This window comes from Tasmannia lanceolata, unplaced genomic scaffold, assembly GCF_043159265.1.
Source record: "Tasmannia lanceolata isolate RefF3 unplaced genomic scaffold, GAP_Taslan_0.1 ptg000002l, whole genome shotgun sequence".
Taxonomy (NCBI): Eukaryota; Viridiplantae; Streptophyta; class Magnoliopsida; order Canellales; family Winteraceae; genus Tasmannia; species Tasmannia lanceolata.
This window is the reverse complement of record NW_027518679.1, coordinates 36,071,380-36,085,255: the sequence shown is the minus strand read 5'-3', so window position 1 is coordinate 36,085,255 and position 13,876 is coordinate 36,071,380. Positions and strand designations below refer to the sequence as shown.

Genomic DNA, 13,876 nt, shown 5'->3' with positions numbered 1-13,876 from the left:
TCAAAATTACGTTTAAATTTGAGTTCAATAATCAGTCTGGCACTCACAAATCGGTTGTCCTAATCATAAACGAACAAGGCCTACATGGAGGTCCAACTTTTTGCTCATTTTGAAATGGGAAAGTGGTACTATATTCAGCCCCTTTTCTAACTTGGGATAGCCGGCCCCCTCCTCTAGTGTATTCTTGACTACTCTTTTTACACTAGAGAGGGGCTGTCCCAAAGGGGAGAGAATTTTGAAGTGTTCATCTGACTGGTCCCCACTTTAGTTCATTGGAGATCATTTTGAACCGTTAAGATTATGAATTGCACACCTCAATGGATCCCACAATATGAACGGCCTAGATCTATCATAGCAAGAGGCCCACATATGTTGTCATGGCCTCACATTCTTGTATTCGGCATTTCTAAACTACAGTAAAAAGAGAACCCCTGTGATTCTCTCTCTCTCTCTCTCTCAGTTTGATGGGTCTGGGGTTTTTCAGTAATGGCAAGCAAAGCACCCAAGTGGGATGGATTGCTAAAATGGAGCCTTGCTCATTCAGAAGGTACTGGGCCCCCTCGAAATCTGAGGTACGCCCCCACTCTCTCTCTCTCTCTCTCTCTCTCTCTCTATATGTCGAATCTCTCTTTTTTTCCGATTAAAATGAAATTGCAGAGCAAATGAATGTTACAAGATTTTGGTTGGTTTGGATTACTAGGCTATGTTTTGCACGTTTATGTGTAATGTTTATTTATAGTCATCTTTTTTTTCCTGACAGATTTTGTCTGTTAGAATGCTTGCTTAGGGTGGTTATGGTTTTCAAGTAGATTTATATACATCTTATTTGTTTATTCTCTCGTTTTAATACCTCATACCCATGGGGTTAAATCCCATAAACATGCAAGGCTCAACTTGATTTCAATTTTCACAAACATTCATTCTATTAGTTTATGCCATACATAAATATTTAAAATAACCCCATTTATTGGCTTTCATGGCAGAGCAATCTAAGGTTCTCAATAATAATTCAATAACTCCATCGTAATTAATTGTTAACAAAACTCCTAATCCTAAGTTCCTAACTATGTTATACATTGCATGACTAAATTACTATGTTCAAGAGGACTAATTGATACGACTCTAGTCCTTAATCATCAAATCCTCACACTTCCCAAGATTCCGCGACACAATCAAGACTCATTCCTCAGTATCTGTAACTGTAAATAAAAGAATTGGCTAGACAGCTTAGTAACCAGCACTTGTATGTCAGTTCGATCAAGTAGATGTATACATATAATAGGAAATGATTCAAAAACATCTCATAAAGTTATTCCTCATAAACAAAATATCCGTCATAACTGAAAACATCATTAAATCATATCCATCACGTATCTATTAAGTCACGTCATGCTTATCAGTCTAAACTCTGGTCAATGTCTAGCCCCCATTAACAGTTAGGGTGCCCAATAGTGATCTCACTATTAAATCAGTGTGCAAAATCAAAACCCCCGTGTCCAGCCCCACTGGCAGGTAAAAATACCTGTCAAACGTGATCACGTACCCGTGTCCTACCCCGTTGGCAGGTAGGGTACCAAGTGATCACTTATCATTGTCCAACCCCACTGACAGGTTAGAGTTACCAAAAAGTATTTCCAGTGTCCAACCCCGCTGGCAGTGAATACATAGCCAGACTGAGAGTGACGTGATTAGTAGCTTTTCATATTATTTTCAATATCACGATAAACCATTCTAATAGGAAATCCACAGTAAAACGATATCAAGAGCTATTTCAAAAAAAAAAGAAAAGGAAATCCACAGTAACCTCATTTTGTTCAAATCAGATTTTGACATCTCTCAATAATTACACTTCATTCTTGATCCAGAGTTAATTTATTTTGAGAAATGTTAATGAATCATTAATGAGAGAAATGGAATATGCAACTGCTACACCAACCGGGAGGGTCAGCTAAGAGAAAAGAAAAGAAAAGAAAAAGTAAAAGCCAAGGGAAAACATATAAACTCCATGAGGAAGGAAGTCAAAAAGTTCGAACTTCGTTCTCGCCACTCCTTCTCGAGCTAATCTATCTGCCTCTGAATTTGCCCATCTTTCCATGTGTTGGAAAGTTAATCCCGAGTCCCCAACACCCTCCATAATATCATCTACCCATCTAGAAAATCTCCATGGGTGCAAACTACTTCACTTCATCCATCTAATTACATTGAGGGAGTCTTCTTCCACTATCACCCTCACCATAATGGACGGCTCAATCAACTTAATTCCCTGGAGGACCGCCTTGACCTCTACTTCATTACAGTCTGCAATCCCAAGGGGCCCTGAGAAGGCCCATTGCGTGTCACAATCCTCATCTCTAAGAAGACTGCCCACCCCTGCTGGGCCAGGGTTTCCCAAGCCCGATCCATCAAAATTTAGCTTGAGGAAAGGTCGAGGAGGATGATCCCATCTTTGAGCCACTTGCTCTATCCGAGCTCCACCCAAACACACCTCCCTCCAACCATGCCAAAGGTCAAAAGCTGAAACAAATCTAAAGGAGGGGGCCCAAGATATTGTCAAAGCAATCACCTTCGTGAAAAATGAACTGAGGGCATTTGGCGACACCCTTGAATACTCTGGCGTGTCTTTCTTTCCGTAAGGACCATATCGTCGCAAGCAATGATACTTGCCAAAGCACTTAACCTTTCTTCTTCCATGGGACATACAACTACACTTCTAGGGGTTGGTTCAATTGAGCTGGGAATACCCAGGTGATGACGAACCTATTTATACCTCTACACAAAACCTCCCTGTCTATCTTACAGTTCAAAAGTAAATGCTCCACCGTTTCACCTGCTTCTATGCTAAGCGCGTAATGGTCCACTATCAGAAAATGGCGATTTCACAAGGGGTTTACAGTCAAAATTTTGTCTTGAACTTTCTAAGGAAGCAGGAATCGTTACTAGTTCGTGACCCGATTTGGAATCGTGGGAAACACAATTCCACTCTATGGGGAATGCGATTCCCCACTCTATGGGAAACACGTTTCCTATCTACCTTCCTTGTCTCTTAGTAGTCATCTTCTCTTCTTGGTGGTCCTCTTATCTTCCTCTTCTTTGTATTTATATGTAAAGTCATCTAAGTAACATATAAATAAGGGAATACGCCCCATTTGAATCTATTAAAAATAGTTTCAAGACCCAAATCTAAAAGGATAAAAAGTCAACTTTCCAGTTCTAGTACAAAATTCAGAAAAAACTGGTGGGGGAAATCTTAACTTCCAAACGATAAGGTATTTATCCAATTTTAAAAGTTCATAAATTCAGTAATGTCCAAACATTATTAAATCTCAAAAATCCGGTTAAAAAAATCTCATAATTTGGCCTCTAAATTTTTTTCATCTTGTCAGGCAATGGTCAACACACTGGTCAATAGAGTGGTCAACACTGGCATTTCTGCTTATTGGATCTTTTAATAAAAAGTGTTTTTTTAACATTTGGTTGGTTCATATAATTATTTCTTATATTTTTTTAATATTTTTTTACTTTTTTAAAAATTTTAAATATTTAACTATTAAAAAAAAATAATTCTCCGACCCTTCATGCTTCCCGCTTCCTACCTTCCTGAGAGCCTTCGCTTCCCGCTCTGGCAACCTTGCTGTCAACCAGCCAAAAGCAGGTACCCCTAGGGGTGTCGTGCAGGATTCGAGCCGATGATAAAATGATTCAACACCGAAGACCCCATAAGTGCACCAGATCCAAAATTTTTAATATGTACCCGAGCTTTTAATGAAATGGCCTTACACAATCTCCAATAGTTGTGCTAGCTGCTCAAGTTCCCTTTTAAAAGAAATTTCTTCTGAACTGGAAGTCCCAAGATAAGCCGTTTTCCCCTTATATCTTGTATTCCTTCACCCATAGCTCTTTCTTTGCCACTGCACAGAAATAGGGAAGATTTCACTTAGGGCGTTTTCACCAACCCACTTATCCTTCCAGTATCTGATTTTATCCCCTGAGTACACCCTGATGCTTATGCCTTCATTGAACTTAAATCCTAGTTTAAGGATATCTCTCCACATTGTCACCCCTATGGTTAAAATTATCTTCCGATTCCCACTTCCCTGGCATTACTCCGTATTTATCTTCTATGACTCTTACCCATAGACAATGGATTTCTTCGCCAAGTTTCCATAACCACTTACCCAACAGAGCTTTGTTTACCTGCTTCATTCTCCTCATGCCCAGACCTCCCGCCTTTACTAGCTTGCACACCTCCTTCCACTTTACCAGATTCATTTTCTGCTTATCATTCATTCCCCCATAGGAATCTTCTTTGTATCTGTTCTATTCTGTTAGTCATGCTCATCGGGCACTTGAAAACCAACAGTTGATAAATCTGGATATTTGCGAGGAAACTTTGATGAGCGTTATTCTACCTCCCAAAGATACCAGATTTCGCTTCCATGTGTCCAACCTTCTCTCCACCCTTTCTACAATAGGGTCCCACCGCTTCTTTACTGGCTCATTCCCCAACGGTAATCTCAGGGTGTACAGATGCAAGAGTGTCTATGGAGCAGCCCAAAATGCAAGCTATCTTTTCCATCTCGTTTGCCTCCATATGAATGGCAAAAATTTTAGACTTCAGGAAATTTGATCTTTGCCCGGTAATTAGCTCATAGCACCGTAAGACTGCTTTAAGCCTTATTTCCTTCTGTATATCTGGTACGGAGAACACCAGCGCTTCATCTGCAAACTGAAGATGGGACACCTCTTACCCTTGCTCACTTATTTTAAAAGCCTTCAATCACCTCCAAATCTTTTCCCCTTTCAATTAACTTGCTCAACGTTTCAGCTACTATCACAAAGAGAAACGGAGATAGGGGATCCCCCTTGCCTCAACCCTCTAGACGATTTGAAAAACTCCTTTGGCGAACCGTTCATCAAAATTGAAAACCAAGGTTGAGGTTAGGAGATGCTCTTCTTTATCCAATGACACCATTTTTTGGCCGAACCCCATTTTTTGAGTTAAATTTTCCAAACTGCTGTTAATCGAAATATCATAATTTAGAAATATTTATTTAATTTTTTTCACAGAAATATTCACAGAAATAAGCACATGTTGTAAAAATTATTCATTAAATTTTTCCGAAGCACAATTTACAACAACAATGACATGCTTAAAATAATACGTTTAATTTTCCAAGTAATGTTTTCAAGGTTTCAAACATATGTTTAAATTGAATCCTTGATCCCTTGGATGCTGACATGATTAGGATTGCCAAAACTCGAACCATCGAAGTTGGGCTTGTGATATCCAGGAGCGAGTGGACCACTAGTGGCGAAGTTACCGGTGGCGGAGGTACCGGCGAAGGTTAAAACCCTAGCGCCTTCCCTCCCTGTATCCCGACGGCGGCGGAGGTACCGACGATAGCGGCCAGATACAGTTTCAGTCGGCAGAGACCGGCAACACTGAGTGTAGACCGGCGGCAGCGAGCGGCAACGAGATTCAGGAGCTGGTGGTGATTCTCGCCACAAGGATTTTTGGATTTCGAGGGCCCATGCTCGTTCCTCCTCCTCCATCTTTCGAGACTTAGGGCCCAAGCCCTTCAAGATCCTTTCTCTCTGGTGGATGATGGCTATTTAGGGTTTGAAGAGGAGGAAGGATTGGAGTTGTCCCAATTGTGGGTACTATAACTTTAGTTGGCGGCGAAAATGTTGCTGGTGTCACAATACAACCCAGGAAGTACAACCCATATCGGCGAAATCTACCGTAAAGCAACAACCAAGAAAAGGAGGTGGAAGGAGTGTGGAAGGAGTGTGGCCTGATTCAGGAGAAATCTCAACCAGCACAGAGGATGGGATTCCAGCTATATCAATATTTGGGAAAGAGGTAGATAAAAGACGGAAATGTTTAAGCGCCTGTTTAATAGGAAGAAGAAAGGAACCTTGAAGAGATCTGGAACTGGGCAGTAACCAGTGGGGCATCCCGTCCTTGCCTAGGCCCTGCACTCTTGCTAAAAATGAAGTCCTGTTCATCTTTGAATCTGAAGACCTAGCCCTAAAAGTCCTCAACATGGGAGAAAAGGCTTGGGATGCGCACTTTTCATCCCTTAAATTGTGGGATTCAGATTATCAACAGGGGGCGGAAGAACTTTGGGTAAATTTTTATGGGATTCCTCTTCATGTATGGGCGACTTCGATTGTTGAAGCGCTGGGAAGTCTATTTGGACCGGTGCTAGAGATAAAAAATGGAAGCAATAGCCAGGACATGAGTGATGATCGGTGAAAATTTACACATCGAAATGGAAATTGTCATAGCCATTCGTACGTATCCGAGTTCAAAATTCCTGCTTCATTATAGGTATGGAAATCCAACATTCTCACTCTTCACCAAAGCAAGGGCTTCAAGGGGGGAAAAATACTTTTCCGGCGAGTCACTCATCGACAGACTCTAGTAGGAAAGTTGTTCCGGCGAGATCTGAGGTGGGCCCGAGGTATAATCATACTATTCTAGCTGTCAGGGAGGGGGCTAATGTTGGGATGGGTGGTCCAAGGAAACGACAAAAACAATTGGACTTTGGGGCCCAAATGGGAGACAACGAAGCGATTTCGAAATTCAAATTTCAAATTTAAATAGGTGGATCGGTAGACAGGTGGCATTGGGAAATAGAAACTCATGGCGTGGAAAAAAAGACGAAAATGATGTACCCTCGTCGGGGTTGCAGGCTAAAGTAAAAACGGCCCTAGGAATTCTTAAAGGAGTATTGGGTGGGGCCAAGCAAAAATGAGGGATCCAGAAGTGGAGAAATATTGAAAAAACAATGGAAGCGAAAAATTCGGCTTAACCTATCAGAAGCTCAGACTAAGACGAACTCCTCCGCAAAGAAGAACTTTAAGCAGGCCATTTCGGTTCACAGGAATAGGGACCTTCAATCTCTGCTTCCGATCGAGAATGCTCCTGATGGGACCTCTGGAAGGGTTGTTTCTCTTGGCCCTTCACTGAGGGTATCGATATCCATTTGATATAAAATTTGCCTCATTAGGAGATCGAATCCTCGCTCCCAATGAGGCTGGGATTCTGGAATATAAGGAGATTGGGGGATGATAGTAAGATATAATTAGTCAAGGACTTTGTTGTCCAGAGGAAGTTAGATCTAGTGGCAGTGTCTGAATAAAAAATATTGGGGGTCACGGATCAGCTTATCAATAAACTGTGTTGTTCAGACCAATCAGCTTAATTCACAGCATTCCAAAGATAGTGTCCAAAGTCCAAACTGCTCGCTTGAAGAGTTAAAACTTGTATGGGGAGTATTATTTCCCATTTTCGAGGTGCCTTCGTGGATTCGAGACAAATTCTTGATGGAGTCTTGATAGCTAATGAGACAATAGACTCGGTCAACAGAAGTGGCGATTCTAGCATGATATTTAAGATTGACATTGAAAAAGCCTACGACCACGTTGATTGGGAAGCTGTGGATTCCATTCAAGAACGGATGGGGTTTGGACCAAGATGGAGAAAATGGACGAAATCAGTAATATCTAATAACAACTTCTCAATACTCATCAATGGGTCGGCGGACGGCTACTTTAAGAGTTCTAGGGGTCTTTTGTCGAGGTGACCCCTTAGCTCCTTACCTTTTTATCATGGTGGTGGAGGTTCTTAGCCTAATGCTGATCAAGGCTGGTAATTCATGGTTGATCCGGGGCTTATCAGCAGGGCCTAAAGCTGACAAGATCACACACCTACAATTTGCGGATGATACTTTTGTCTTCCTGAAAAATAATGCCCTGGCTATTCCTAACATAATAAGAATATTCAAGTGATTTGAGGCCTTATCGGGTCTTAAAATTAACTTTGCTAAAAGTATGCTCTTGGGCGTCAATATGGATCAACAGACGGTTCAGAATATGGCGGGGAACAATAGGCTGTATTGCAGGAACCTTCCCAATGACATACTTAGGTCTGCCACTGGGTTTTGGTATCCCGTCAGCATCGCAATGGGACCCTGTCACTGGGGAAGAATTACGTTGATAAAAGTAGCACTAGCTAACATGCTGGTGTATTTCATGTCGCTCTTCAAAATTCCAGTAAAGGTAGCTTTGAGGATTGAAAAATTACAACGGGACTTTCTCTGGGACGGTAATGGGGAGTCCAGGAAATTGAGGCATCTAATGAATTGGGACACTGTGATCAGAACAAAAAAGGATGGAGGTTTAGGCATCGGGAAGGTAAGACTCCGTAACAAATCCTTATTAGGAAAATGGCTCTGGCGATATGGAAAGGAAAAGAAGGCTCTCTGGCATTGTGTGATTGGTTCTAAACATGGAACGGAATGGGGAGATTGGAACGTTAAGAAACCTGTAAGTGAAAGGGGATCGGGCTCTTGGAAATCTATTTGCTTAATCAAGGATGAATTTGACCAAAAAATTCTATATAGAGTGGGGATGGGTACGGAGGTTAGATTTTGGCAAGACCTTTGGTGTGGTAAATTGCCGTTCTCTGTAGAATATCCGAGGTTATTTCGGATCGCGGTGAAATCAGAGGCATCGGTGGCGGACTACCTGATTCGAGAAGGTCAGTTTGGAAAAGCGTTTTGGGACATTCGTTTACGAAGAAATCTTAAGGATGAGATGAACGAATTTGGGCACCGGAGCCAAATGGTGAGTTCTCGGTTAGGTCACTCTTTGCGGAACTAAATCAAGTCAGGAATCGGACAAGAGGCGCATTTGGAGATCGCTGGCTCCACCATGAGTAGTGGCCTTTGGGTGGACATTGGTGCACGAGAAAATAAATACTTGCAATCGACTTAAAAAAGACATTTTAGCCTAGCAAGTATTTGCGTCCTTTGTCACCAAGATGAAGAAACGTTGGACCATTTGATGCTGCACTGTCCTTTCTCTTCCCAACTATGGCTAAGGGCAATTGCTGCCTTTGGAATGCACTGGGTATGTCCGAATTCAATCTGTTCACTCTTGATCAACTGGCCAGATGGCCCATTTGGGGAAACAGGCAAATTATTATGGTCCTCTTTCCCCTACATATAGTCTGGAACATTTGGAAGGAAAGAAACAGGCGCATTTTTGAAGATCAAAAGAGGTCTTTGGGGCAATTGGCGACAGATATTAAGGTTGAACTAATTTCATGGGCCAAGAGTAAAAAGAAACTACCCTGCGGGGTAGGAGATCTGAGAAGGAATTCGTGGGCAATTATTTGGGATAGAGCGATCCGAACCAAGCCTAAACCAAAATGGATGGCTCCACTAGGTGGGTGGTTTAAACTTAATTTTGATGGGAGTTCGATAGGAAATCCGGGTAAGGCAGGAATTGGGGGTTTAATCAGATGATCAACAAATCACTATTATGCCTTTCTTGGGCCCGGCTGGGACAAGTGACGCGAATGAAGCAAAAATCAAGGCTCTTCTTTTTGGGTTACGATGGGCATATGAGAATAAATTGGGACCTATTATACTAGAAGGGGACTCGACTAACGCGGTGGGCTGTGCTTCGGGTATTTCAAAGGGATCCTGGCGCCTTTAGGATGCAATAGTGGAAACTCTTGACTTGATAAGGTTACCGAACCCTAGAATTGAGCACCGGTGGAGATCGGCAAACGAGGAAGCGGATCAGTTAGCTAAAATGGGAGTTTTGAGAGAGGAAATGTTAGTTGTAAGACCTTTGTAAATATTTAACAGGATAGCTATTGGATCTTGAATCCTTTTTGTGATATGGAGGGGACAACTTGTCCCAGCCAATATTCAATAAAATTGTCAATTTTTAAAAAAAAATGTTTAAATAATTAATCTAAAATAAACGCATCTATTACCAAGGATAAAATACCGGTACAAGGTAGGTTACTTACATCAAACAAAACCCTTTAATTGTTCTCTTAAAAGAAGGGAGGAGGGAGATGGGAATGAGTTTTAGTAGGGAAAAGGATTTAGATGCGGTGACGATATGAATTAGATGGTGAGAAATAGCCCAAGGTCAACTAAAATTTCTTGTGCTAAGGGGTTGCAAGGATAGTTTAAGTGATGGGATCAAGGGTGCTACAGTAGGTTAGATTTACTAATATTTCTGGTTCACGACCAGCAGCTGCTATTAGTTGGATGATAGGAGGTGCAAAAATATTGATCCACGGATGAAACACCGAAGGTTAATGGAAACAGGGAGTGCAGCCTACGACTCCGACTTGGGCAGCAAATTGGTGACTTGGGTACGCTGAATTTATGGAGTAGGAACAAATCTCAAACGAACACTTCGGGACTGTTCTTGTTGAACTTGAATCTAACGATAAATGAAGCTTGTATTCAACAGGTAAGGAGATAAAACTGATCTAGAACAGTCAGTTCTAGGCTGGGCTCTTCCACACAATTACACACCTTCACAAGAGAGTTTAACTTAGATAAAGAATGCTTACTTCTCCACCATAAGGGGGTATTTATAAACAAAGACCTCATTATAAGAAACCAAGGACAAAAGAACCCTCTGGACGTCCACTTACCATAGGAATTCTATTCTAATAAGAATAGAATTCTATTTCCATTAGCAACTCCTCATTTGACGTCTGTTTTTCTCACCCACCTTTGACGACCAAACATCCAAACAAAAACTGACTTAAACCAAAATAACTCCCTAAAGGTTAGGCACACATAAAATGATTGCAAAACAACTAAATCGGATCCTAGAGATTCTCTTTCACACGTCCAGACCTTAACAAAACTGATAAAGCTAAGGAAACTTCCTAAAAATCAAGCGATGGGAAAAATCCAAACGCCTCTCAATGCCCTAAATTTCTTAAACATATCCTAATAAACTCCCTAAAATCTCTCTCACTCTCTCACACGCCAAACAAAATAAGAGACCAAAACAAACTCTAAACGATTAAGTCATTGCTAATCAAAACGATATTTAAAAAAGAAAAATGGTTAACGGGCTTAGGAGTTACATCTGCCCTCCTTTAAAATAATTTCGTCCTCGAAATTTACATACCGGCATAAGTTGTCAAACTCTTACGAGTCCTACGAGTCCTACGAGTCAACTCTCGAGTCGAGTCGAGTCGCCCATGCGAGTCGCCTGGTGACTCTTACGAGTCGCTTCGAGTCGAGTAAATAAACTATTTCTTACGAGTCGAATCGAGTCGTTGGGCCTGAGCTTTCTTGCTTTGATGGTTGAAAACTTGGAAGTAGGAACTTAAAACTTAATTATTTTTGTAAGTTACAAGCATGTAGTTATTTACTAGTAAAATGGTGGGCCCCATGCCATCAAAACATGAGATGTAAAATGGCGGGCTCCAGTCAAATGCATAGGTTTGGGTAGGGATGGTGGACACCACCTTGTCAATAACATTAGGGGTAAAATGGTAGGCCCCACCAATCCTAGGCATGGTCATTAAATATTGGACCCCACCCCATCATAGCATGAGGTGTTAAATAATTAGTCTAGACCATTCAAAAAAAAAAGTTGGTCATATGGTGTATGCATGGGTTTGGATAGAGTTGATGGGCTCATTGGATCAAGGGTAAAATAGTGGACCCTACGCATGCTATTCTTGTGTATAGAATATGGGCTCCACCCACCCCATCAAAAGATCAAAACATGATGTAATGGAAAATACTTTACAGGAAAAACTTTTTCTGGAAAAGGTGAATGACATTTGGAAAGTTGCGTGCTTAGTATATATTATGGATGGATAGATGGATATTTTTGGCTTAGTGCTTTATCTATGTGGAATTGGGTTATATTTTTTTTATATGTTTCATCTTTTGAGATATAATGATATTTTTTTCAACTACAGTTCTACTCTTTTCAAAAACTCTTACTAGTCACGAGTCGAGTCGAGTCACGAGTCATAAAATTAAGAAATCGAGTCACGAGTCGAGTCAAGGGTTGACAACTACCGGTGGGTTCAAAGAGTTGTGCGTACTTTTCCTTCACTTCATCTTCGAGCTCCCAAGTGGCTTCTCTCTCAGAATGGTTCTTCCATTGAGCCTTAATATAAGGGATGATGAGCCTCCTCAGAACCTGCTGTACACACTGGTTGTTCCTCAGAAGTGAGATTGTCGTCGAGCCGTAAAGGAACAACCTCCACTACATGGTCAGGGTCTGGAACATATTTCCTTAGCATAGACAACGTGGAATACGTTATGTACACCTCCTAATCCGGGCGGTAGAGCAACTCTCTAGGCCACTGCCCCCTATCCTCTCCAAAATTTGGAATGATCTCCAACATACTTGGGACTCAATTTACCCTGAATTCCAAACCTCTCTACTCCCTTAGTGGGAGAAGCCTTGAGAAACACGTGATCACCTGGCTAAAAATCTAGTTCCTCCTACTATTTGCATAGCTCTTTTGCTTACTCTGAGCTGTATGGAGGCGTTCTCTAATTAGTCAAACCTTTTCCTCTGCGCGTTGCACGATATCAGGCCCCAATAACTTCCTCGCACCAATGTCGTCCCAACAAATAAGAGACCTACATTTTTTTGCACACACAGCCTCATATGGGGCCATCTGATAGCTATTGTTATATGTAAACTCTATAAGAGGCAACTGTTTATTCCAATCACCCTTGAAATCAAAGTCAGAAGCCCTCAACATATCCTGAAGGATCTGAGTAGTCCTCTCAAGTTGGCCGTTAGTCTGAGGGTGATATGCAGTATTAAAACTTAACCTGGTTCCCATAGCTCTATGCAAGCTCCCCTAGAATTGAGATATGAACCTATGATCTCTGTCAAACAGAATGGAAACTAGAACCCCTTACAATCTCACAATCTCTTTTATATTTTTTTCTGCCATCTGCTCCAAAGACGCGTCAACCCTATAGGCTAAGCAATGCACCGATTTCGTCAGTCTATCTACAATTACCCAAATGAAAGTTTTTCTTGGGTGTCCGAGACAAGCATGTCCCAAAGTCCATGGTGATATGTTCCCACTTTCACTCTAGAATGGGAAGAGGTTCGAACTTCCATATTGGTCTTTGATGCTCAATTCTTACTTGTTGACATACTAAGCATTGAAACAAGAAGCAACTTTAAGTGCTTGGCCGACTTATTATTGGTCATTCTGAGCTATGTCCTATGGTAGTGGCACTTTAATAACCCCAACGTATCCTGTCTGAAATGATGTAATATTGATACTCATTTTTTAATGTTTTGTGATACTTTTGTTTGTGGAATCAACTTTCATGCATTAAATATGGGGAACTGTTGTTGAATTGAAGATCATGCTTATTGTTTGTTAGAGTTGCATATTTGAAATGTACATTTTCAGTGGAAGTTTTTTAGATGCTGCAATCCCCATATTTAGTAGTTTTCCTTTTGAAGTTAGATCTATTTAAGTTTTCAAACTTTATTAATGTACATCTTGTGTCTTATTCATGCTATGGAATACTTGTATATGAATGTGTCTTGGATTTGTATTTCTATCTAGATATCATAGGATATGCCCCACTAAAGCAATATAGTTTATTGTTACATAATTTATTTGTCATGGTCTAGTATGGGAGGCCTTTCTCTTAAGTTGTTTAGAGTTTAGACATACGGCTAAATGGTTGAACAATAATTGGATTTATAATCTGGAAATCATTTCATTGTCATCAATTGTGTTTGTGCTTTGAAAAGTATGACCTACTACTAGACTCGTAAATTTGGATTTTTTTTTCCTATTTCTTAGTGAGGAGGACCGAAAATGGTTCGTGGAAGCCATGGAAGACCAAACTGTTGATGTTATAAAGCGGATGAAGGAGATAACTCAGGTTATGCAAACTCCAATGCAAGTCTTGGAGGCTCAAGGTGTCACTTCAGGAGATCTTGAAGGTAATTTCATCTGATCTAGATTAACATGTAGTTTTTTTGGTGATCTATATTACTGTGTTAGTTTTTTCAGTTTCTTTCTTTTCCTTTTTTT

General features: G+C 40.9%; 1 protein-coding gene across 1 annotated transcript in view; it reads left to right on the top strand.

The window, feature by feature from the left end:
* Positions 1-402: 402 nt before the first annotated feature.
* LOC143871329 (uncharacterized) overlaps positions 403-13,876 on the top strand; it is a 29,710-nt gene continuing 16,236 nt past the window's right edge. The window contains exons 1-2 of the mRNA XM_077376665.1: positions 403-572; positions 13,643-13,785. Of these exons, the coding sequence (XP_077232780.1) occupies positions 487-572; positions 13,643-13,785 (229 nt within the window). The 5' untranslated portion in view covers positions 403-486. The remainder of the gene's footprint in view (positions 573-13,642; positions 13,786-13,876) is intronic.